At 43.4% G+C, this 26,995-nt stretch overlaps 1 protein-coding gene across 5 annotated transcripts in view; it reads right to left on the bottom strand.

Moving 5' to 3' along the window:
* Positions 1–26,524, bottom strand: part of LOC142967989 (palmitoyltransferase ZDHHC14-like) — a 36,694-nt gene extending 10,170 nt beyond the window's left edge. For 2 of the 5 annotated variants that reach the window (XM_076107681.1, XM_076107680.1), the window contains exons 1-5: positions 26,006–26,523; positions 25,066–25,360; positions 13,715–13,875; positions 4,120–4,272; positions 546–683 (exon numbers count right to left, since the gene is read on the bottom strand). In XM_076107681.1, the coding sequence (XP_075963796.1) occupies positions 546–683; positions 4,120–4,272; positions 13,715–13,875; positions 25,066–25,307 (694 nt within the window). In that variant the 5' untranslated portion in view covers positions 25,308–25,360; positions 26,006–26,523. Of the gene's footprint in view, positions 1–545; positions 684–4,119; positions 4,273–13,714; positions 13,876–25,065; positions 25,361–25,816; positions 25,983–26,005 lie in introns of those variants that run through there. The other 3 variants (XM_076107678.1, XM_076107679.1, XM_076107682.1) reach the window with 3 other exon arrangements.
* Positions 26,525–26,995: the final 471 nt, after the last annotated feature.

Below are 26,995 nucleotides of genomic sequence, written 5' to 3' on the forward strand. Positions count from 1 at the left end.
TGTGTGGCTGTAGTGTGTGTGCCGCCGCTGTGTTTGACTTCCATGGTGCTTGTGCAACATCAAAATAGTCGTGCATCATGAAATATACGATCAGCAGGTCACTGGTTATGGCCGATCAGCTCATACGTTAGTGCTGGAGGACTGCAACTACCTTTGGCTTGAAGCACCGATAAGCAGGTCTTAGCACAACTGTACTGTATGTCTTCTGCAGCTTACAACATGAACAGGGTATTAAGTCGTATATGCTCACACACACACACACACACACACACACACACACACACACACACACACACACACACACACACACACACACACACACACACACACACACACACACACACACACACACACACACACACACACACACACACACACACACACACCAGAATGCTGCAGCTTTTCACAACGCCCACTTACACCCTGCTGGCTCGAGACACACCAAGAGCACAGCCAGGAGGAGAGAGAGTGTGTGTGTGTCTGTACCATGCCTGAGCACATGTCCCTTTCCCCCCCCCCCCCCCATCCCTCCCTCAGCTACTTACGTAAAATGATGTGTGTGATGACAAAGGAGAAGATGAAGATGGTGAGGAAGGAGAGCGAGAGGATGAACATGTAGAAGAAACGGTAGTTCCTCCTTCCCACGCAGTTCCCCACCCAGGGACAGTGGTGGTCAAAGCGCTCTGCATGGACAGAGAGAGAGAGACACACAGATGGAGGGAAAGTATTTTAGATACAAGAAGTCACACAAGTCTATCCTTTTATCCCCACCACGCTGCTGCTACAGTGATATTCCTCATCATGTTCACCCTGCCAAAACCTGGTTATGCACACATGGCTTCTCCAGAAGACATCTATGACTTGTCAACGCTCAATTAGTGAAACCAGGTTTTTCATTTGCAAGACATTTAAAAAACATAAAAATAAGCAGGTTACTTCAGTGCATGCCAACACAAAGTAGGAGTCCGGAGCCCTAGGACATCAGGGGAAGTGTCCCTCTGGGTCTTGGCATAACAATATACACATTTCTCACATAGCTGGCTATTTATAAAAAAACAGCAAATAAAAGTTACAGGCCCAACATGACTGTGTATGGCTGAAACAGTTCCCCTGACACTGGGTCTGTGGAGGGTTGAGATGCCGAAAGAAGCACTTTGCTGGATATAACATACAACTTAGGAATATGTCAAGCTGTTTGAGGACAGGGTTGTCCAGGCCGCCGGGTTCCTCCCGCAGAGATCCTGCCGATAGGAACGACTGGGGTTGTCCAGTTTGTTCACACTGCCTGTCAGCCACCTTGGTACGGAGTATGCATCTCAACAAAGTGTTATTGTGGAGCCTCTTTCATCTGAATATTGGTGTTGTTTCAGGGAATTAAATGTCTGGAATTCAGAAATACTCGCATCTGAATGCAGTCCGATGAGTTTAATTACTTCATGAATGTGAAATGCTTTCAGATGAAAATGAGTAAGTGGTATTGTAATTAAAGAAACTGTACCCCAGCATACTTATCCCTTTAACTGATTGCAAGAGCAGTTATTGTTAGCGTGATTATTCAATCAGTCCTAGCTCCGCCCTCCTACCTCTGAGGGTGGACTGCCAGCTGTGCATGGTGGTAGTTACTGAACTTATTAAATCAGAGCCATTATTTGTTTAGTGAAGTGAGATGACCTGCTTTTGTCGTCACTAATCAATGTCTAGTTAAAGTGTGTCTGGGACATTCAGCTCAGCCTCTAGTCAGACGAGATGAAAGGGGACAAGCACTACGACTCAGATCTAGCGACCGTTATCCGCCTATATTCAGTAAAAGATGTAATCAGGACATAACAGATTTCTGTTACGAAGGTTCAGATTAACTTTAGAGCTAAAGATCAGAACGAGGTCGAGGTGTTTTAGAAACAGCTGCTAATAGAGACCAGGCGTGGCAGCTGATCGCTCAGTAGCATCGTCCTTTCGATGGTCGCTTTAAAGTAAAACCAAGAGCTCGCAACAACAACTCTGACAGTTTCATGATGATCTAATATATTCTGATTTATGTGCCAATATTCTTTGATGTATTTTTTTGTTTGCAACGTTCCTCTTCCCCAAGAGTGTCATTAAATCTCAGTCTAATGTTGTCTAATTAAGCAAATCAGAGGATGGAAAGCAGCAGAAGACCTAAAACCGCTCTTATAATCCCGACCCTCTGTCCACACATCAATAGTTATCAACATTTAGGATTACAAATGTCTGAAAATCTCCATTAAAATAGCAAACTTATTACATAAAAAAGCAATACTAGGTCTTATGGCCCATTTAATTGTAAAAGTTAGTTTCTAGCTGCATATGATGTAAATGCAGCCTGAGCAAATAACAACATTGAATTCCCACAAATTCCCTCTAAATTCTCCAGGGAAAGTTTCCACCTTGAGAAATCCCAGAACTTTGCAACCCTATTAACATTACAACTGATAATAAAACACCAACAGTGACACCATGTCATGCTGTATCTGTGCAGTATATATATATAGTGAAGAAAGAAATAATAAAAACGAGTACAGAGGGAAAAGCAAAGTGATCCGTGTGTCACAATTCTGCTCTCATAAGCTTCTTCCATCCCTCCCACGGGGATAACCCTCTTAAAAAGGAAGTGACTCGACTACATTCCTGTGCTGTACTTCCACGGGGGACGCCCTCTCCATTCTGCCTGCTAACTTATTTAAGAGCGTGTTAGCTCCCATGGCGTTTACAGCACCAAAGGTAGACACACAGAGAGAGACAGGGGAAGCACTCGTATCACTTTCTTTTTTTAATGCCAACGCGATCCGTATTTTCCAGTGCCGCTCCAATTTGTTACTAAATTGGATCATTACTGAAAAAAACATGCTCGGGTTATTGAACAAATATTGAACATTCCTTTGAGAAAACTCATCATTCTCTGTGCCACTATTCATACAGTTTCTCTCTGAACTGACTGACTCACTTTGGGATCTGGAGCCACGTTGGGCGGAGGCCCGGAGCTTCGAGAGCAGAAGGTAAAGTAGTTTTTATAAGAGAGACGACATGTTTTACAAGTGACAGTCATCACATTTTTTGTTAAGGCTCATCCCCAATGATTTGGATTCAGAAGATCATACAATGCTGTGTCCATGTTTGCTTCTGGAACAAATCTAAAGCACCTCCTGTGATTGTGCTAGTTTGAGTCGGTCAGTCAATCATTTAGCTTATCGTGTTTTTTTTTCTATTTTAATTAAATTCCAAACAAAAACTGAGCTTCACCACTTTCAATTATGAATTTAAAAATCCACTTAAAATGTGAACATAGCCAGCCGGTCTGTGAAAATGACTTCCCTCCCATCTTTTTGTTCTGCTGCCAGTCTGTCTTCCTTCCTGCCAGTGTGCATCTGCCACATCTGACGACAACCACCTCCTCATCTTTCTTCTTCTTGTGTTTACTACTTCCTCATCTCTGTCTCCCAGGTTTTCAGTCAGCGCCACTTCTAACAAGGAAATAGACATTGAAAGGATGGAGCGGTCTCTGATGAGTGAGCATCACAAAAAAACCCTGATGAGAGAGATGCAGACACACGGGTCTCTGTATCTCCGTCTCCATCTTTTAGTAATTGTCTAGCTCTGCTCTTCCCTTCGTCTCCAAAGACAGAGAATGCAGCTGTGAAGAGCAGTAAAACTCAACCATTATGCTGCTGTTTTCTTTCTGTTCTCATGGTAACTATTCCCTCCTTCTCCTCTGCGTGGATGTGAATGCCTCGAAGCATATGTACTGTATATTCCCCGTAGATATGCGTCCTAAACTAAACATTTATCCTGTTATCTCCTTTTTGCTAAATCAGGTTAAACATGATTTATCAGAATAAAATCACGGAATTAAGTGAGGCAGCAATCGATCTGTTCATCAGACTTATGTTGACCTCTTATTTAAATACATATGCACGGATATGAAGTGAAGTGGTTGAGGTAAAACAATTCACAAATTGCATTAAAAGGATAGTTTGGTGACGGTCTTTCCCCGTTTCTGTTAACAATACTAATTTCTCAAAATGAATGTGGCAAAAATGACGGTGCTGACAGAAAATATCAGCTAAACATAAAAAACAGTCAGAGATTATCATTTTCACTCACCCACACAGTTGTCACAGAGGCTGCAGTGGGAGGCCCGCGGCGGCCTGAAGATCTTGCAGGTGAAGCAATACTTCAGCTTGATCGTCTGGCCGTTGATGACCACCTCCTTGGTCCTGGGAGGAGGCCGGTAGCCTGTACCGCCATTCACCACGTCTTGGTAAGATCAAAGAGAGTAAAACGAGAGAGAGAAACATAAGAGTCAAACTACTGCACAGTGCTTTCTGTGGTTTCACTCAGGCCCTAATTGACTCCCACACACAGTACTATAGTGTGGCATGTGGCATTGATTGTGAATACTCCAGTGGCAAAAAAGAAAAATCACTATCGGTGTATTTGGCAAACTTCTGGATGGGACACGGTAGGAATTCAATCATGTCCATGTTCCATTACAAGAGGAAAATACCAAAATATGAATGACTGAACTATCCGATTGAAAGTATAGATAAGACATTTCTCCATTTGTAAGACGAGCCAATAGAATCCACTAGATTCTACCGTCTATAATCTGTTCAGGTTGTCTGGTTGAATTTGTCTCGAGACTGTTGAATCTCTACAAGGCCTTGGTGAAGTGAAATCCTTACCGATATGCAATTATCTCTAGCTCTGATAAAAAGGTATATGTCACGATATATCCGTAGCTTAAAACGTTTGAACATAGACAACCCACACAGCTCATTATATGTAATTAGTTCCACCAGTTTAGCTCTTTAGTAACCTTTACAGGTTCAGTGTCAAACCTTTTGTGCTGCTGATGAAACAAGCGGGTACAGTGACTTAACTTGAAACCTAGTTCAGGTAATATGAACAAGTCTGGAACAATCCAGCTACGACAGTGTTAAAGCACCAGGAGAAGTCCCGTTGTTTAGGTGTTCATAGTACATTTCTGGTTATACTAGCGCCTCGAGTGAAATAAAGAGCTGTGACAACAAACTGTCTGTTCCTTCTGAAGCATTAGAGGAAACCTCTCTGAAGAGTATTCTGAGATCTCTGGAAAAAAAAAAAGAAAAGCTGTCAGGAAGATAAAGACACACAAGATGTGTTTAAGTCATATCGATCAGACAGCAACTGGAAGCAGCTGAGTGGGCAAAAAGCCATCATGTCAGCCTCCTCGTGCCGTTTTTAGACATCAACTGTCATAAACAGTCTAAGCCGTCACAGGTTGAGATTTTATTTTTCAACTAAAATCATAGTCAAAGAAGCCTTTCCGCTGGTCAAAGTCATTTGTAACTGCCAACCAAACCTTAGCAGTACACCAGTGTCTAGTGGGAGATCCCTCAAAGGCCTGAGAGCTTGAAGCTAAAATAAAGCTTGGTAGAGTAGGAAGTGATGTAACAGAACACACGCACACACACACACACACACACACACACATACACACACACACACACATTGCCCACTCACACCCTCATACACAAAGCTAAATGAGGATTCAATGTCAGCCAAACTGTGCTAGGCGTTGCCTGTTGAGGTATAATGGGAAACTAATTGCCATCCCGCTGTGTATGTGGAGGAGAGAAAACTGGGCCCTTTACCTTCACAGATGGAAAAGTGTACGATGATGATGGCTATTGGCTAACATACAGCACTACTGACCTCGAGCCGCCTGCCAAGATGCACGAGGCAGCACCAGCACACCCTGTTCAGTCAAGCAGCCATTTCAAGGTCTCGTCACACAACAGCTGACTAGACAGAAAACGGTTTCAAACACGCTATTAAAAAAAGTGTGAATTATCAATCATGAAATTGATTTTCCACAATTACGAAGAAGACTAGTACTTTCTAAACACAAAAAGACTAGTTCAGTTGTGTAAGTTTGACAGCACACACAGATTATGGGATGCTGGTGTTAAACAGTGGTTGTATAAGTGGAAGATATGCCCGTGTGGTAACTCTTTAAAAAAAAAAACAGAGGAAAGTTGTTCTGTGCACAAGCTATCGAGGGCTAAAGCTCCTCCTGCAGTCTCCGGTGCCGGTACAAAAGGTGTCGTGAGACATTTCTTTTGAGGAACACTTTTTAAATATGTCAAAGCTCGGCAGCTTATGTTTCACTTACACTGTAATGATCGCTCACACGGTGGGGAACAAATAAGTGTCTCATAATCTGGAAGCCATGAACTCTTATAACAGTCCAGCTGTGTTTTGTTTGAATGCAAATTTTTTTTAAACTGTGGGCTATTATTATCCCCTAGTTTTGATTAGTGTGGTTCTAAATGCCATAATAGGAGTAATTCTTATCGTATTCAAGCCATGAAATAGGAAAACCTTTATACCGCTCCAATTTATATCGATGTCACTGCAATTTTTCAAAACAATTACTAAGTAAGGATTAGCTGATGGCTAAATGGAGGCTATTCACTGGTTTACCAACTAAATAAGCAGCTTTTTTTTTTCCTTTTCAGTATTTGGTCTAACTACCGAGCCTAACGCTAGATTGCCCAGAAAACATCTCTTTACTAACAAACTAACTTCACACGTGGAGAAGGAGTGAGACATGCGTCGATGATCAGTCTGTAATATCCGTTTATCTGTTCTGTGTTAAGAGCTTTGCTGTCCGACGATAACACAAGCAGCACCTGTCCCACAGTTAAAACAGCAGAAGCTGACCGGCTTTGCATGCCATGTAAATAGACGTGCCAGTGCTTCTTCAGAGGATTATGGGACTTTTGTTGCTGTGCCAAGCTGGTTTTAAATTTGGTTTTCTGCTGAGCATAATTTCTTGATGCGCCACAACATAAAACAGCAGCATTAGTATGGACCAACAAAACACTGCAGTGTTTACAATGTTCGTCTAGTCGGATGTGCTGTGTTCACAGCTGAACTACAACGCTGACTGTTTTTGTTATGTTGAATGTATAGCTTGGCCAATAAAATCCAACACAGAGTAAAATATGTGGAGCGGTCCGTCTGCACTGACGCGCTACAACCAGCAGACATCTCTGAGGGCAAATAAAAGCCCCAAAACAAAGTGCCAGTAACATATAGAGCGCTTATGTTAACGTAACGTATTATTGTAAACTAATCCTAATCCCGCAAACATGTTCACACATTTCTGGGTCACACTTAGCACTATTACTGAATCACACATACTGTATAGATAGTGTGGCAGCTTTAAGGAGGTAGAATACAAACAATGAAATGCAAATTACAAGTACACTTTTAATTTGCTCTTCTACTCCTGGATATTACTCTGAGCTCCGTTGTTTGAAAAAAGAACGAGCGGATACGAATAGAAGATGCTCAACATCTCTCAACCGTTCTCTATTCCACAACAAGGCAATCTTGGGCACAGATAACTAATAGGTTATTACTAGAAGGTGCTGTGGGTCATGTGGTGGTGTCTTTACTGTGACCTCATCTGATCTTCACACGACACAGAGCACACACCGTTTATATATTTTATGTTATTGAAGTGCATTAAGATAAAAGGTGTGTGTGTGAAAGCTGGCTTAATGCAGGCATAATGGATGGTGCAACAGAGAGTGGATGATCAGCATATTGGGTCAACCCAGGCCAGTGTAATTACTCCTCCACAACAAGTTTGTTTTCCATTGTCTCCAATAAACAGCTCTACAGTGACAGCTCTGTTCCTGTAGATTCCTATTCCCTGAGGCTCTATCATGTCTTTTTCAAGTCCATGTCATTGTATGCCTGGGGACATGCCAAGAATGAAGGAAGACAGGGAGAATAATAGAGGAGGTTATTCTGCATAAGGCACTTCAAAGAGTGTAAAGTGACTCTTTACACCACACACGATCAGAATATCGTAACGGCTGGATTGTACGATAAGATTTAAGTTGAAGGGAGTGTGGATAAACCTGTGACGACGTTACATAACCCGGTCCTGGGTGTTTAGGGGTTTTGCAAGCAGATGCTAAATAAATGCTAAGCTTCTCCTCAGCGAGGAAATCAGCAATACAGCTTCCTTCTGATGAATACACGCAATACCCGACACTGGCATCTTTTAATTTCCCATGGGGAATTAAAAACAATCAAAATAGTGTTCATCATTCTGCTTGTTGTAATTGAGCCATCTACACTCTCCTGTCCTCTCTTCCAAGCAGTTTTTCCCTCTGTCTCCGTGTCATGTTGAACTCTTTTAAACCCGTCCTCCCCTGCCGACATGCCCCTTTGTCAATCATAACAAGAGAGGATAGGCTGTTCACAAATGTACAAGTTGAGATGTCAAGTGGCTTAGTAATAGAGTCCTTCCACTGGCTGCACACCTATTACTTATTATTCAGCCAATAACAACGGAGTCAAACATGAACGTGACCCGGGGCGGTTGGGTACACCAGAGACGGGAGCGGAGGGAGGAAGAGAGTCGTGGCAGCGATTTACGTACCAGCATGAATTATGATTGGGCCGTCGTTCAAAACAAGGTATTAACTCATTCTGCAAGAGGACGGACATCTCTTCGTCAAACAGACACACAGTCTACTGTCGGGGCAAGGGCAAAAGATGCTTTGACAGGAGTTCAGGAGACTGTGCGTCTGATAAACCCCGTCACTGTGAGAGACCACATCCTGGAGTCACTGAAGCACCGTGGCTGCTATATTTCACTATTTTAATTTCCACGGTTGGAGACCAAGAGGAGGTCGGAATCAATACAGCCCTGTGAACGGCACAATATATAATGATAAATGCAAAATTGGTGCCAGTGTTTTTTTTTTAATGTTTCATGGCATGAATCAGTGCAGTGGTCAGCATTTAAGGGATAGAACTGCCAAGATTGAAATAAGTAGCCACTTCTAACATCTTGTCATCTTCAAGACACAGAAGCTCATAATGAAAAGAGCCTTAGTTCACTCAGCCTGAGCAAAGTCAGCGACACAAGCAGACCTATAAGTCCAGCGAGATTGTTCACAGTGTCTTATCGCTACGGGGAGAGCAGGCTGGATCTAATGTGATTAGGCTGGATCTAATCTGAGAGAGTAGCTCGGGCTGGTCTCTGGTGAGGAGCTTTGCATTTGAGTTTTGGCATCTGGATGAACTTTCTGGTAAGTACACTGACAAAAACCAGTCCTAACAAAACATTTCACAACAACAAATAAAAGCGATAAACACAATGTAATTAAAATAGGGTGCAAGTTAGAGAATGATGTGGGTTTAATGAATTGCTTTGGTCCTCATATTAAAGTAAGAAACATCTCGATTGATGAGACAAACCCTGGTTAAAACCTCATGTTTGGTTTGGAATTTTTAACAGTTCGATGAGTTCATGGCCCAGTTACCGGAACACCATAGTACCTAAGATTTTGAATGCTGAACAATTACAGAGAATGATCACATGACACAGTGAAATATCTCTGATTGCATCAGCAACAGCGCGTCCTGCTTTTGTCCCCTTAGCTCGGCTCACGCTTTGTACAAGCGGCACACTTGTCAGCACAGTAGCAAAGCACAGTTTATTATGACGATACACACTTGGGAGTGAAAATTGTCACGGTGCACTGCCAACGGCGGTGGGGTGCCAACAACAAAGCATAAGTCAAAATCAAAGCAGTGGGGCCGACTCCAAGCCCCAAGGCAAAAACTATGATTTTCATCCCACACATACTGCATGGACGTATTCTTTGCTTTGCTCGGATGAGCTTCTATTCAGAACACATACACAAATATTATACAAAAACACAAAACACTAGAATTAGAATCACCGCCTTGCGGTTGTATGCCTCCAGCCGACCAGTCGGGCTCCAGTTCATGTCTGTCCAGAATGTCCTTAATTTGAACATAATTGGCATATGAATTCTTGAGTTATGGCCAAAAACGTGTTTTGTGAGGTCACAGTGAGCCTCAGGGGTGCAACGGATCACAAAACTCATGGTTTCGATCGAATCACTCTTTTGAGTCACCGATCGGATCAACAGTGAAAAAAAAAAAAAAGGGATCAAATATAACTTTTAAAGATGCCCCGATCATCAACTAGCCATATCGGTCGACACTGATCATTTTGTCCTTGTGCCCCCAAGTCAGTGCAAACCATCAAAAGTTCTAAATCGAATCGTGGCGGGGGATCCGTACGGATCAACTACGATCCGATACACCACTATACGACTACCAAGTTCTAAATCGGTTCAACCTCGAAGTGGACGTTTGTGCCAAATTTGAAGAAATCAGCTCAATGCGCTCCCAAGAGAATGGAAGTACCACAGTCCCCACCTTCAAACACCCATAGTGACTGCTCCTCTAGTCATGAAAGCCTAAATGTCCTTGTAGCCTCACTGATGTGTCCATCCTTCCTCCAGCAGCACAAGCTCTAAGCCTTCCAAAATCGGTTTCCTCTGCTGGCCCTAAATCATGGCTGGCAGCTTTGGAAAAAAAAAAAAAAAAAACAGCGTGGCTGCCCTGAGGTTCACCAGCTAGCTTTGACAATATCAGGTGGAGGGAAGGAAACAGGGCAGCTATTACCATCTCTCATTCTGATTAATGCTTCAGAGAGTCTTCTGGATTTGGCAAGTGGAAGCTGAACTGATGCCAGGCTGTCTGGTCCTGACATATTGGGCAAGCAGGCAGACATGAAGAGACATCAAACGCAGCACACTGAAGGCAAATCAACTCTCGTCTCCATCTCAAGCGGGGATAAACAACACGCTGTGCTACCCTTCCTCCAGCGCTTTATAGGTGCACACAGTATGTCTGCTGTATTCGGAGTACACTGTGACAATATACTAGTATTACTATACCCTTTGAAAAAAATTAATTTGTGCAGGAATAACGGCCTGAGAATGAGGATGACTGTATACAGTACTATCTTTCATATGAAGCAAAAATGCCATTATTTGATTTTGTCTGGCTAAACTTCACACCACCCACCCTAACCTCCTTTTCACAGACATTTGGCAGACAGCAGAGATCTGCTCACAGTGACGACAGCGGAGGCCGATCAGCTTTCCCTCCTTAAGTACAGGCAGCATGAGAGACCCTGATGTCTCACAGTGCACAGATATGTTGTCCCTCGTTGTTTAGTCAACAGATCAATAGGAGTGGTGTCCAACCTGAACCTTGTAGCACTTCGACTTGAAAACATCATCATCTATTCATGAGGCTGCCGGTGAATTACAAAACGTCTTGGACTACTGGAGGCTGAAGTATTCAGGGATTTTTGTTTCAACGATTACAGCGTCTAATAAAGTCTAATAAACAGGTAGTTCATCATTTGTAACACTCAATAAATGTTAGTTATGCCCTCTAATTGATCAGGATTTTGTATGGAAAATTTGATTTGAGATATATGTGTGACAGTTATGTAAATCGAGTAAACCAGTGTTGCACATTAAATGGCGATTTAAAAAAAAAAAAGCAGTATGTGAGCATATAGGAAACAACACCTAAAGTGGTAAAGAGCCATTGCATTATGGCAGCTCTGACAAATAAAAAGGAGTGAGGAAAGGAGACAGAGACAGAGACAGGCAGACACTGTGAGGCTGGTTGCTGTTGGGGCTTTGGATGATCAGGTCTGGACTAAGGAACCAGGGAGGTGGTTTGAATACAGAGACACTACAGTAGAGACACTACATCACAAAGACTACCAGAGACCGACGGAAAGAAAGAGCAAGAGTGCAATAAGCAACTCAATGAATAACATGTGTTTCTGCCTTTTTACCACTTGGGGAAAACAAAGTGACCTTTAACAAGTGTCTTAAATCTAACATTACTATCTGAAGGATTCAAAGCATCTGAAGGGTTCGCGGATAAATGCTCATGCTATAACAAGCCAGGTTCTTTCAAACGGAACATAATGGGAACCATAATGTCCCCACACTACAGCAGTCTATTAGTCTACTGCTATACGCTATTCTACAATTGACACTTAAGCTTAACTTCTTCTTCATCGAGGCCTTTTCTTGAACATCTGTCTGAATGCATGCGTTAGAGATGCCATGGGCTCCATTGTAAAGCTGTGTTGAGTCCTTGTAAACACACATCTGTGCAATTAAGCTGGTGAGAAAGACGTTATAATAACCGATAGGAATGATAGCAAAAGCTACAAAAAGTAAGAACCATATTAAAAGAAAAACAAAACAAAAGCCTCATCTATTCTATCATTTCACCACCTGTGAAAACACAAAGTCAGCTACAGGCAACAAACAACATGTCAAAGAGATTCCAGTTTAGAAACAATTTCATTTCCAATTTGCTACACTTCGGGATGAAATGATGGCAGAGAGGCTGGCAGAGTTTGGTATTTAGGTCAACGTTGTTCATATTTTCAGCCTTTCATTTATTTATCCTCCGACAAAAACATGCTTGCCGATATAACATGGGAGTGTTGCACAAGTGCAGTTTCAGCCCACTGCTCCAAGCGCTCTGTGCTTTACCGTCCATCCAAAAGCTTTTAAGTCGCCTAATGAGATTAATTAAGCCAGTCGAGAGTTTGTTTAACGAGGCCCCAGTGGCCTGAAGCACGGCAAGGACCATCGCTGGCAAATAAAAGCTTCACATTCAAAATAAAAAAAGGACCAAAACTTTGAAGGGGGGGGGGGGGGGGTTTAGAAAGAGGGTTTAAAAAGTCAAACCTCTGGAGTAAAGTGGTGATAATCCATCTAGCTACAGGGCAGCAGGACACTTTTGGAGACTGGCGATTTAGTCACGCAACTTACTAAGCTGACATTGTTTCCACTGTGAAGTCTAAAGTGCCCTTTATTATCTCCTTACCTCCTCTGAAAGAGGCCTCGTGTAGCGGACTACACTCGGACTCTGAAGTATTGCACTTGGAGCAGCTTCTATTATGGCTGATGGTTGCATTTATGTAGTGGCCTCATACAAATTCTGAACAGGTAAAATATTTTTTCACTGCTTTCATATAGTCTTTCTAAAAACACCAAAGCTAATGCCACAGCTCACCATTAACTCTGATGCTGAATGCAACACATGTCCACATAATAAATATTATGTCAATTGTAGAGAAAATAAGCCTTGGATCTCTTTTTACTGGTAAAACTACATCTGAACAGGGGTTGCATCCAGATAATGGCTTTCATGCATTAATGCGTGTATTTTAAGACTGAATCCTCATCACAAACTGCTGTCTCGGCTGTTTCTGACTCATGGCGAGCTACCGTCAGTGCTGCGATGCCGGTAATTCAGTTACACCGTATCAAGTGGTTCCAAATGCACCAAACAGTTTTACCTTTCACGTCACACATTAGATTAAGAAATTATCCAGATGAAATGTACGAGTCAGGTCAACATCAGATGGGGACCCTAGGATAAGGTGGAGTGGAATACACTGAGCAAAAGCCACTTGGTCAAAGCAGCGCCGATACCTCACCTCAGTGGAAGTCAGTGGAAGCTTCATCCTTATTTCTTTGGCTACACAGACAAACTCCAAACACATCGGCAAGACAATCTGGCACTCTTTATAGGAGGTTGTAAAGGCACACACACACACACACACTAGCTCCCTTGGAACTCAAAGACAAATACAGTATTTAAGATAAAGGTAGCTACTGGCTCAGACAGGGAGGAAGAGCCTACAAAACACATCAACTGAAAATAGTGGTTGGTAAAAGAATAACTAAGGGCGGGAAAACCTCAATAAAAAGGGTTTTTACTGCCTATTTTCGTATATAAAATAATTAAATTAGAGTCTTACCTATTTGCCTCTCCAGGTCAGCAGCTTCATCTGGGGTGGCCCTGGGCAGCACCCCTGGGTCAGTGAAGCTGGTTCTCAGGAGCGTCCCCAGCACAAACAGAAACAGCACACCTCCTATGACCGGGATGACTGGGGTCAGATTCAGGGCAAGGAACGGACAACTGGAAGAGACGAATAGAGAAAGAGGAAATAAGCAAAACAGCCAAGAGACACAGGGTTCTTCTGTCTGACCAGCAATGCTTAGCTTAGTAGTAAAAACCTCAAAGTTCAAATAGCCAGAATCTTGGAGGATTACTGGACAAGCATCAGCTGATGGCCCTAGGGGCAAGTGTCTGTCTGCCCAAATAAAACCTGCTCTTCTAAGCATAAATGTTTGTACACAGCAAGCCCGTAAAAAACACTGAACTCCTTGCATTCCAGACGAGCCATGAAGTTAAGGAAGTGTTAATACCGTTTGACTTGACAGTAAGTGGATAGAGAGACACACATACGGGTGTAATCTGTTCTATTGAGACAATTTGGCATAATCCCATTAAACATCCTACGGTGCAGGTGGTTATTACTGTAATCACATTAGGTCGCATAGCCATTGATTCCACACAAGGGAAACTAAACGAACATGTGGTAAACATGTTTTCAGGAAGGCTGTTGAGGGATGGAAACAAGCACTGTGAGTTGAGCCAAGGTTCACAATAACAAGTGTTTACATAAAGGCTCTTGTTCATCTCCTCATCTATTGAAATAAAGGGAGAAATCGCAACTTCAAGTTTTGATTCCTTTTTTGTTGTTGCTGAAGATCCATCTGTATCAAATACTTTTGTCAAGTGACTTTTACTAGAATAAACTTCAGGGCAAAAAAAAATAATCTGAATATCCCTCCCCAAAGTGCCTCCTGTTAGTGCAGGTATAGGTATAGTAGTCATTGTATGCACTGAACCGTGATGCAGTACTGACTCCTACAGGAGAAGCACCATTTGTTTTGCACGGAGGCTGAATTACATCGAATGATGAAGAAAAAGAAGTGGAGCTGGTTGGTGGATTTGTATTATGGCTATTCACTAAGTCCATCGGACTGCAGTACATGACTGACCGCCATTTAAAAATCAATGCAGAGTAACGATGACTACGGGTCGTGAATGAGCCGAGGACGCTTAAAGTGACACCGATGGCTGTAATAAGGCGACAGAGGTCCACAGTTGTGGTCACCCTGTCTGTAAACCATGAAGGTGTTCAACACTATTTTAAAACTACTGTTGCAGAAATGCTGGACTCAAGCTTTTTTCAAAATGTCACACTGTACTGCCCCTATTGAAATGCATCAAGGCAATATTCATTGATTTTTTTTCTCCGAGTAGAATGTATTATAAGTTGCTGGTGGACATCATCTCACTACCCCCCCTATCTAACCAGCCCTCAGATGGCAACACCTTGGGAGGGCAGCTACATCTGCTGATCTATGCCAAAAGCAGTTATTGTGAGAAACCAAGCCCAACTATATTTAGGCTTGCCATGTTGGGTTCCTTCACAATAGCGGATGGAGAGGTTGTAAATATGGGCCTGGAGCATTTTCTTAGATTTGCTGATATGTGCTAATCGGGGTTCTAGCTAGAGATGCACCAATACCATCACCGGTGACGGCGCGATACTGCACTTCTACTCGTGAAAGTACCCCGATACCTAGTATGCATGCATTGCCGTGGACACATGCAGCCACTTTCCCCAATAAGTCGCCGCTGCATCGATTAGTTTAGCTGCTGAGCTATTTGCTGCGTCTCTGCCTGGCATACTCGGTCAGGGTTTACACCCGGGTATTGCAAGTCTGGCGTACCGTTAGCGAGTGCACAGACTCTCTGCTCTCACCTGATCGGCTGGAAATGGGAAAACGATCGGCAAATATTTGAGACCCAAGCAAAGAACACAAAGGCTTACAAATGTGTTAGTGCACTTTTGAAAGGGCTCATAAGCCAGTTAACTATTTTTTATTCAAAACAAAGAAGACTAGCTCTGAATCAGACGCACACAATATTTAAGCCTTTTTCCAACAATGTCTAAGCTGTGACAAACACACCATCTAGAACTCGTGCCATTATCCCATCTGAGTAGACAGTCCTGCTGCTTCTCTACATCTGGAGTGAGACTGAACTCAGCAGAAAAACAACACTGGGTTACCGGGGACATCAGCAGGGAGCTGCAGGCAGGACAACACTGAGCCGCACAAACATCTCCAGTTAAAAACTCGCCTGCAGGATCCCAACGTCGTCGTGTTGGACGATAACTGAGTCAATGAATTGAATACTGTTTAGTAATCCTTGTTAACAGAGGGAATGTTATCTCTGTGCGTGCTGTAAAGAGCAACAGTCACAACCGAGATAAACCTTGAGGGAGAGCTGGTAAAAACTAAGCAAACCGTCTTCTTGCTCTACTGCCAAAGAAGGAAACAGGAGGATGCCAGCAGATTTCTGACCATTCAGGCCGTGCTGAAAGGACAATTCTTTAAGGACTACTCCAGACATGCAGGAAAAGAACTCAGTGCATTGTCTCCTGTCTGGAGGGTTAAGTGCATGAAAAATGTATCATCACCATCATGACAAACACAACCACCCTATTGTTGGTTATTTACACAAAAATATATTCACAGTACAGGATTTCTCCCTTTTTATTGTTTTTGAATGTTGTTTTAATTGTAATTACTTTTATTTGTGCAAAGTTCCTGCTGGCAAAAGATATCCGTAACATTAAGCTTATGTTCAACCTTTGTTTCTTCATAATGCATGTAATACTTGACTTCTTCCTTTACAGGGCTTGTATAAAGACAATAAATTAGTCCATAAATATGAGATATGAGTTTACAGATAGTAATAATCCCTCAGCATTGTGGAGCTTAGTTTATGGCTTTTTGCAGTTACACCTACAGTCTATGGACATATCTATGGGTGACACTCGTTTTCTTTATTGATTCTTCACAGTTCATGTTGTTTGTGAGCCCTCTGGGCGTTTCGGAGAATAAAGTCTAAACGTACATACTCTGAGCTTGCGAACAAATTAGAAAGAGCTAACAGTCAATTAATTTTACATTAAAAAAAAATAATAGTAAAATCAGGGACAAGTCTGCGGATTAACACTGGAGGAGTAGAGTCCAAAGCTTGGCGCCGTCTGTCTGCATCTGCCCCAGAAACGCCGAACATTTCAAAGTAAAGTCATTAGCCTACATCTATTCATCTGTACCCACTCAATCTGTCCTCTAGTTTGTCTGACTGGTTACACATCACATTAATGAATCCACCAATTAGAGGCGCTAATGAGAAATCGCTGCAGTTGTAAAAAGCTTGGCAGAACTTGAGTGAGGGTCCGACATCTGTAACAATTAACCCAAAGCTACGATTTGAATGGTTTTGAAGTAGCTAATCAATTAGGAAGTCACGCCCTCCACTAATACGCCAAATACATGCAAAGGTCATTGGGGGCTACAAATCCACAGCATCATGAGAATGACCACGTTTGTGCTCTCAACAGTATATTTCATAACTTGTCATCTGGCAAAGTGGTGATGGAGATGGCTGAGAGAGCAGGACAAGCCGCCGCCTTCATCCTCGGGCTATGTCGCAATGTGTCGGACGTCAGGCACGTAGTGAGAAGGCCGTCGTGTGTTTTAGAAAGAGGCGGGTCGGTAGGAACGGACAGAGATGAAACACCGACGCCATTAGAGAGGGAGGATGGACGCCTCTTCTATAGACGTGGTTCAATAAAACCACTCTAGCCTGGTTCAAGATCCCTCTGAAGACGATGTCTCGGGGATTAGTTATTATCAGTCACTCAACATGACATGTCCAAAGTTACATCTTAATTTTGCTTTTAGTTTGACACCGAATCTTATATTTAACTGGGAATTTTAAGAGCTTTGTTGCCATGGAGATGGAACAGTATCCAATAACAGACATGGTCCATTTCGAAAGGGAATGTGGTTACCCTGGAAACAGCCACATGAGTGAGCCGAAGCCGCCGAAAGGAAGAAAAGGAAAAACATTCAACGAGATAGAGACGGCGTGATGGCTTTCATTACAATCACTCTAAATGGCTCAGCAAAGAAGTGTGTTGAAGGGGAAGGAGACTGAATTATTGCTGGATTTGATCCAGAAATGTGTCTGTAATTTAAAAAAAAAGTAACAAAAACAGAAATCTAGGCTCAACACATGGGACCCTCAGCAGCCAATGTAAAGATTACACTACACATACCTCTAGGCAGATCATCTATCATTGGTGGGATCGTAACCAAACACTGAAATGGAAAATATCAAAAATAAACTCATTGTAACCCCTGGAGCAACAAGCCAACACAAATACTGTTGTTGGTCAATCAAAGCTGAAGCTGTGTACTGTGATGAAACAAGCCAAGTGTACAAACATCTACTGTAGAGCCAGGGCAGATAATTGTTCACCAAAGAGCTACCCATTTACAAAAGCGTACAGCACGACTGTCACGGTCGGTGTGAATTATTGACAGCTACGATACCTAATTCCTTGGGTAAACACCATAATGATATATGGTTAACGCATCTGCAAGAGATGTTAATGCATGTCACAGCAGAGCAAAGAGTAGCAGAACGCACAAAGGACTGATGGACTTTAATCAGAGAACGGTCACAAGTATTCACACAGCAGCAAGGCACGTTATGGTGACACAAGCAAAACCCTAATGTGTGCTTTGTATTTGAATAAGAAAGGCTCGCTGCTTCATTGCTTCATTCCGTTGGAGGGTCGTCGCTCTTGAACTGACAGACTTGAGCCTGACGCATAGAAACGTTAGCAGATCAGATTATGTAATACAGCACTGAGTTTAGTTTTGAATCCCAATTATTGAATTAGGACTTCTCAGAGTAACTTTGAGCGAGGAAGGGACAGAAACCTTAGTGAGGACGTGCGGCTGACCTCGTTCTTTTAAGGAGGTGCGATTGGTCAGAAACGTGCTCTTAGTGATAATGAAAAGTTGTAGCCTATCATGACGTGTTGGAGTGAATTTGCTGATATTGCACCTCCTGCGATGTGACTATTGCGCTTCAACGTCGATGCTGAAAACGATATATCATGCAGCGCTAGTGGCCATCCAATCATGATTAGCTTATTACAGGCATGCAACAGCTACACATTGATTGCTGTCAGGAAGAGAATTTCGACAAACATTTAATAAAAATGCTTCTTAAATAACTGCCTTTAACTACCTCGACTTTTTAGTGCGTCGTGTCCCTTGAGCTGCCTTTGGTGAAAAGGATCAATATGAAGTCTAACTTCCGTTTTTAGTAGTCACATACATACACGGTCACATTTATTAATCTATGCAGCAGCTTGAATATAAATTGAATTGAACACAATAGCTGCTAGTGCCTTCACCCTTCTAAATTATTGTAACAAAGTGCTTCCTCTGTGTGGGACGCATTCATTATTTCCACAGAATACAAAAGGTAATCTTTCTACATCAACAGGGTCTCCCGAGGTTTTCGCTTCTTATTTGCCTCCCAAAGGGTGCATTAATCTCAACAATAATCCAATCCAGATTACTGTTATCACATTTCCCACTAAATCCTTTTATGATGCCAACCCTGGGAGTTAAGCTCGGGGGACTTTCATCTCCACTTGATGTAACCGTGTGAAGCCCGCTGCACTGTTCACTGGCTGTCCTTTCAGTGTCACCTGGAATGAACTGCACCCCTGTTTACTTTCTTCTTCAGCCATACAGCTTTAAAAAGGCAATCAATATCCTGTGATCTGCAGGAAATAACATCTGTCAAACATAGATCATCCGTCCGCCAACATTAACAGCATCTGGGCCTGCTATTCTCTCCGGTACTTGCTCGAGAAGAAATATAGTTTACCGGGAGATATCACTCAACGGTGATGCGGTACCGAACACATGAATGTGTTTAAAATGTGCTTAACGTCTCATTACTCATCTGGGCTACATGGAAACACGGCTTTGTTAGCTTTGCCTTTTGTTACGTTTTGATTGCTTCTGATTGCAGGCAAGGGCAAGACGTGAACCTCCTTTTAGCCGCAGGCCAAGTCATTTATCGACGAAACAACTGAACATGACATGCTTTTGCAAATGGTTACAGTTCTGCCCAGACTGCTTCATGGCATCTTAATTTTCCTGCCACCTTTCAGACAGATGTCTGTGCCTCAGAGGTATGCAGTGGGCATGTGTGCATCTGAGAACTCTGCAAATCCGTTGGCATAACCCTTCCAACACGTGCCATGCACACAGTGACTCCTGGCACAGGGAGTGGATGTGCTAGCACGGGAAAGCCGTGCGACAAACGGAGGGTGCTGGGTCGATTCAAGGCTTGGAGCTAGTCTGGGAGAGGAACTAAAAAAAGCAAACAGCTGGGCATGACTCCTGGTTTCAATGAGATCAGCCTCTTGATTCTGCAACAAAACAGACCGCGGCAATAAAGTCTCTGACAGCATGTCTTGCGAGGAATTAGTCACATTCACAGCTGATATTTATGCTTGATTAAACAGTCAAGTACGGCATGTCCATCTAGCATTTCATACTCTGATGCTGTGCCTGTGTGTGAAAATGTTTATTTCTTTTCCTCGATTCAGTGTAAGCCTGTGAATGGCACACTACTCTAAACTCTTATTTGACAGCTTGGCCCGAGAGGAATGCCTCTTTTGACTTAGACTAAGTCTACCATGGGTGTGACTGTTACGTGGACAAAGACTCTTTCGCAACAGTTTGATTTATGCCACTCCAAAAGCTGACTTACTATTTCGCCCCAGCATGCAGCAAACACATGCACTACTCTTCAGCACTGTGCAGAACCGACATTGTACGACAAAGAAAGAAGTCACCATTTCACTGATTTCATTGCGTTCAATTGGAAGCTATTGTATTCTCTGAGTGAAGCAGAAATACAATGCTTGGGGTATCCATAAAATAGGGTTGTCTTTCTACTCACGAGACATGAGCGAAGACCACTCCTACGGAACTTCGCCTCCTCCTACTTGTGCATTTAGAGTGCTCTTAAGAGGCCAAAGCATATGAGCTACCTAGATTCTACTACCACCTCTCTATCCCGTCAAAATCATGACTAGTAAAAATGCAGATTGGAATTCGGCAGGTGCAAAATGGGTGTGACGAGAAAGCAAGAAGCTTTCAACACCCCATCATCAAAGAGGCCTCACCTGTAAAACTACTACACAGTCATCCAAACACCTAACACACCGTTTACATGTCAGGTGGATTACTCATCATGAATGTAAGTTTGCGAGTAGGACCCAGTTGGTCTTCTTCATAAACTAAAACCACGTGATGGCATTCATGACAGGATCACTGCAGCAAACCACCTGCCAAAGTCTGCAGTTCTTTTCTGATTCTAACCAAGACATCTACCGAGCAATCTCTCCAATGGCCAAAAAGCAGGTTAGGCAACTACCCATGAATCAGGTTGGTTTGACGTAATTCTGGCCAAAATGTCTGTAGGACTGGTTCCTCAGCATCTTGTTGTACTCTGTGCACAGAAAGAATGTCCTCCTGAACTGAGCCTGTCAAGCAGCACCCACTTCCAGGCTGCTTTACTGAAGGACATAAATCAGACCCGACTAAACAAGCGGGAGACTAAATCAAAGCCTGACATGCATATATCAAGTAGATGCGCTGCCCTGATCTCCTGCTGACAGACTTTAGTTTCAGTGTAATTTAATCGAAGAATGTGAGCCTTTCTACATGGCAAGCTAATGAACTGTTTGTGCAACCTCATCACTGTCAAATAAAACAAATAACGCTGCAAGTCAAGTAAAGATTCCTTTTTTTTTTTTACCTGTTAAGGAGCTGCAGGTTAAACATCCAACATGTCATCAAGTTCACAGTTAACCTTTACAGTTTGATTCCTGTTGTATGGAAAAAAAGTCAACGGGCCAGTTATTTAAACGCACACAGGGCACAGTTGCTTAGCTTGTACTCGCCCTCATGAAGCCGGCGAGAGGCTTTCTTTACAGGGCTTGTACAAAGGCCGATTAAGTAGTCCATGCATATGAGTTTAAATATGATAAGAATCCCTCCTCGGCATTGTGGAGCTTAGTTTATGGCTTTTGCCAGTTACACTTACTGCCTATGGACATATCTATGGGTTACACTTGTTGCGTTTTTGATTCCACACAGTAGATTTAGTTTGTCGGAGAATAATGAAGTGCACAGTACATAGAGGACAAACGTCTCCGTGCATAGCGTGCTGCGGAGGCTCGTGCTACGACACCAAGCCCGAGTATAAACAAAGCTTAACACTTTGGAGGCGGGACCACCAATGAACCCACTAATCAACAGGCGGCTACAACTGAGACGGTAGAGCAAGTTGTCCACTAACCCCAATGTTCAATCCTCAGCTCCTCTTATCAAAGTGCCCTTGGGCAAGGCATTCAACCACAGTTGCTCCGGACGGTCAGGCCAGCACCTAGCTCGCTTTCCCTGCCGTCGGCGTGTGAATGGGTGGACTAGAGTGAATGAAGGCTTTGGATAAAGGCCCAAAATAATGCAGTCTTTTCATTTCAGCACTTGGAAAAAGGTCCTACAATAATGAAAACACACATGTAGGCACTACTCACTGCTTATTGTCACTGTCCTAGTGACTGCATTACACCGTATGGTCCACATCAAATTCGACTGATTTCCAATGTTAGGCCTTCTCTCTGTCCTCTCGTTCTTAAGATCAATGTCACTTCAAACATCTGCTCGAGTGAACTTTTTTCACGAGGCGTAAAGGGAGAGACGGCAACATGTGCAACATGTGCAACAACAGCACACGTGGATATCTGGGGGGAGCCAGCATCAGAATAATAAACAGACCAGAGTCTGCCGGTCACTAACAGAGGTTACTGTGTATGGCTGAGCACCCCTCAGACAGACAAAGACAACAAGCTCAAGGGAACATGGAGATGTAGAAAGATCTCCTCAGGACTCCACAAATCAAAAGATCATCTTTAAACAAATATGGACCAGATTGGATCATACCACAGTCAAATGTAAAATGGCATATTAAGCTACAGAGGCAATTCAACAGACAGAAGGAGCCCTGACAAACACAATGAGGAGCTGTTCTCCAATATGCTGACAACTGGAGAGCGGGGTTAGAAAAACACATCTAAATCGAAACGCATTACACTTAATGACAACAGAAGCCAATGTGCAGGTCTGCTGACTATTGCCCTGTCCGATAACTGTCTCCTTTCAGCTGATGGGAGTAGAGTGTGGGGGGGGGGGGGGGGGAAGAAAGCCAGGAGGACCTGGTCAGCCCGGGGGCATGGACGGACGAACGGGGAGGACAGTGCTAAGCTGAAAAATGGCTTCGTGGTTGCATGGTGTTCCTGAAAGCGTCCCCTGTACTCACAACAAACAGAGGACAGTACACTGGGCCCAGCTCCATCGACAGGCCACGGTGTAGGAAATGAAGCTATCTGAAGGGGGGAGCTGTATCGTCAGGAAGCATCTGGCATCCTCCGTGTGGGTGCTGGGGATCGTCCAGGTTCAAATGGACACTGCGGTACATCTCCCCTCCCATTTCAATATTTGTATCAACCGCTCCACAGTAAAGAGGGCTGGAAGCTCTAGCCTGAGATGCCCTCTCTCTGGCAGTCTGCCCTTTGGTCATGGGTTATGTCTGTATCTCTGCTGAGGGGACAATGCATTAAAAGATGAAGTGGTCCAGAGGTCACTGCTGATAGATGTGTAGCGCTGCGTCTGTGAAGGACTTCACACACACACGGGGCATACAAAACAGAATACTGCCGATGGTTTGGGATGAAACATATACAAGTAAGTTCCCAATGTGACATCTTTAAATGTCTTGTTTTGTCAGAATAACGGTCCAAAAGATATTCAGTATACAAGTAAAAAGAGAGAAACTGAAACTGAAGAATGTTTCTTGTTTTTGTCTAATAAGTAAAACAATACGCCGAGTATAAAAATAATTTTTCTCTCAGTGAATAGATTGATTAATCTACTAATTGTTTCAGCATTTCCTAATATATCTCTGGCAAATATAATTACATAATTGTAAGTGCTTCGTAAATGATATGTGGACAAAACATTTCATCACACAAACATCACATAAAGTGAAGTTGTTTAAATAATGTTTGCATGCATACTCTTTGTCTTTTGATTTACTCTTAGATCGTTAAGCATGGGCTATCTTTACAATCCAGATACTGAACAGCAGCCTTCAACCACAGCACATATTTTGTCCATTAAGCTTTCTCTGTCTCTGAAGCACTTTAGCCTGATAAAGACGTGTCCGATTGAGCAGCAAATCTCATGCTGGAGCAGGATCCTTATCTAGTGTAGATGGGCTTTCTGAGATGATAGATGACGGAGCGATCACCGGGGCCTCATGGGGAGAGAGGAAATGCACTCTCACTGTCTTGGTACACACTCCGGGGCTCAGGTCGGTGTCTGCATCGTGCACCTCAGTCACAGCGGGCCAATCTACGACATCCGGGACGAGAAGACGACGACGAGCTGGATGAGACGGTGGAAAGGAGCACGTTCTGTCTTTTTGATTACAGGTCGTTCTACCATTGGGAGAAAGAAAGAGGGCTCCTTTGGGGGACAGTGAGGCTGTGATTAAGGGAGAGCAAGTGGCACACACAGAGAGACGAACGCTGTGTAGTCTACTCCATAAGTCACGGGTGACTGATTGGAGGATAAGAAACAAAAAGTGTAAAGTAACCCGCTGCTAAATTATCATGTTGTCACTATAAAAAGGTCAAATTACCGCACGACACAATATGCATTAAAGTCCATTACTGGACATGCGGATCTGCTTCAGAACAGCAACTGGTCAAGATCTTGCTCAAAGACACTTTGGTGAAGTTAAGGTTTGAAGCCGATCCCTGTACCCGGGGTGCTCCCTACAAGTAAGGCCGGCATGCCAAAGCAACGACGGTAAATATAAAACAGAAGGCTGTCTAAGATGCATCCCACACGCAACGGCAAGAACAAACCATAAGCAAACTTAAAACAGGAAACCCACACCACAGAGTAGTTTCCATCAGCAACAGCCCCCCGGCAAACCACACTGCTTTTATTAGAGATACTTTATATATAATTGTATTATATCTTACTTGTTAATACAGAGAAATGTCTGCCTAACCACGCAACCAGTTTGTTCTGACATCTCCCTGAACCCCGAGGAGATCATAGGAAATGCACCCACTCCAGAGTGATGCCAGTGGCATAACTGACCTACATCTAAACTTTTTCTCTGACAGCTGAGCCCATGAAATGAAATCCCTAAATCCACATTGTCGTTGTGCACACCTACAAGGCAGATGGAAGAGCAAAGAGACATTTCCACCATACTTACTCAAAGGTGAAGAAAAGTCCACATGTGACTAGAATAAGGACCAGGGTGAGGTAGAAAACCCCCGTCTGCTTGGCCATCATAATCCTCCCATCGCAGCAAAATTTATTCCGACCAGGGAAGGACTCCCACTTCCTCCTCTTTGGGGTCCTGTGCTTGTACGGGGTCTCCATCGGTGTGGAGCTGCGAGTGCTTATCTGGCTGTACTCGCACTCTCGCATGGACTCAGATACCCCGAGATGCATCAATTGCGGATTCAAATCCCCACAGCTGAGTTAATCCCGGGGCAGATGTGCCTCTGTGGAGAGAAGAAATCAGATCAGTTTGCAGGCCCCGGATCACTACTCTGCAGACAGATGCCTGGGTGGAAAAAAATAAAAAAAAGTTTATGAAAAGTACAAGACACACTTCCTGATTATTAATAACATCTAGCTAACACACACACACACTACATGAGGATGTAGCTTTTTAAAGGCGAACCTAGTGTCCAGTTAAGTCATCAAAGGTACAAGTTAGCTCAGTCATTACTACACGTTTAGCTACTCTAAGGTTAGCTAACTCGGCAGGTAACTTCACTGGCAGCTCGCACATACCATAACGTAACGTTAATAGCGCCATTGTTAGCAATGCAACCTGGTTAGCTTTTTATAGCAACTCAATCTAAAGTGCCGCTAAGGCTCACGCGGCTAGCAAGTTGATGAGGTGAAGTTAATGTTAGCACGTTGGCCAACTTTACAATTAAAAGCTGCCTCACCCGGTCACTCACTTCACCCACGTTAGCTTAGACTCTGGTTCTGTTTTTTTACTTAAACTCTCCCAGTCGAGAGGAGCTAAAATGCAGGTTTCAGTGGGCTCCACATCACACCACAGACACGGCTTCACATCCCGCGGTCGTGTGTTTTTTGCTCCGCCTGCTGAAGCGACAGCTGAAGAGCTGCCTTACCGAAGGCAAGTAGCGCTGGTCGTCGTGCTGGGTGTTGTCACGTAGCTGCTCCTTTCGCTACCCAGGTTTGTTGCGACCCGACGACACAGCGAAGAACACCATTTTTTTTTTTGAAGTTTACGGGTAAAAAAAAAAAAAAAAAAACGAGTCTGAAATTGGCACCTCGTCGCCGATGAAGAACTTCGTTTAAAAAAAAAAAAAAGGGAAATCCAGAGATAATACCTCACGACGGGGCTGCTCTCAGACGAGCTCCAGCATCCCGACGAACCGAGCAGGACCTCGCAGCCTTTATGTCCAAGTGTGTCACAGCAACACACGGAGAATAATCACCGGCGAGCTTCACCGTTCAGCCGCGGTTTAGGAAAAAAAGAAAAGTTGCCGCGTTCCCCGAGACGCGTGGAGGCGACAACCCCTCAGATTGTGTCCCTCTACACGGCGCTGCCACCCTCGCAAACAACAAACATCAACATGGGAGCAGAGCGAAGCCTCCCAGCCTGCTCCTCCCCCTCCAAGCGAGGCTGAACTGAGGAGGTGCAAAGGGAGGACGGGCTGTTAAAGGGGTTCCCAAACCGTGGTCCAGGGTCCTCCATGCGTCCGTAAGAAGGTCTCCACTAGCAGCAGATTGTAGTCAAAGCACTGCAATTAAGGAACCTTTTGATTTTTATTGCTAATCACAATTTAAATATGTGCTTTGTTAGCTGACATGTCATGTTCAAGCTGACAGCTTGCTGCTAACACAGGGGTTAAAGGGTAAGACACATCATATTCAATATTTTTGTTACTGTCAACGAATCCCATGAAAAGACCGAAACCAAATATGCCGGACAAAGCATGTTCCTGTGTGCCATAAAGCTACGTTGTTGTCAAAGTAAATATTAAAAACACACAATTGAGCCAAACCATAGAACCCGGTGACATCTATTTTTACCAGCGTCGTTTATTTTGAGTCAATTTCAGTACACGGTCCCAGTAGAGTAAAATACTCACTCG

Source organism: Anarhichas minor, unplaced genomic scaffold (assembly GCF_050575085.1).
Source record: "Anarhichas minor isolate MPS153535 unplaced genomic scaffold, ASM5057508v1 ptg000040l, whole genome shotgun sequence".
Lineage (NCBI taxonomy): Eukaryota > Metazoa > Chordata > Actinopteri > Perciformes > Anarhichadidae > Anarhichas > Anarhichas minor.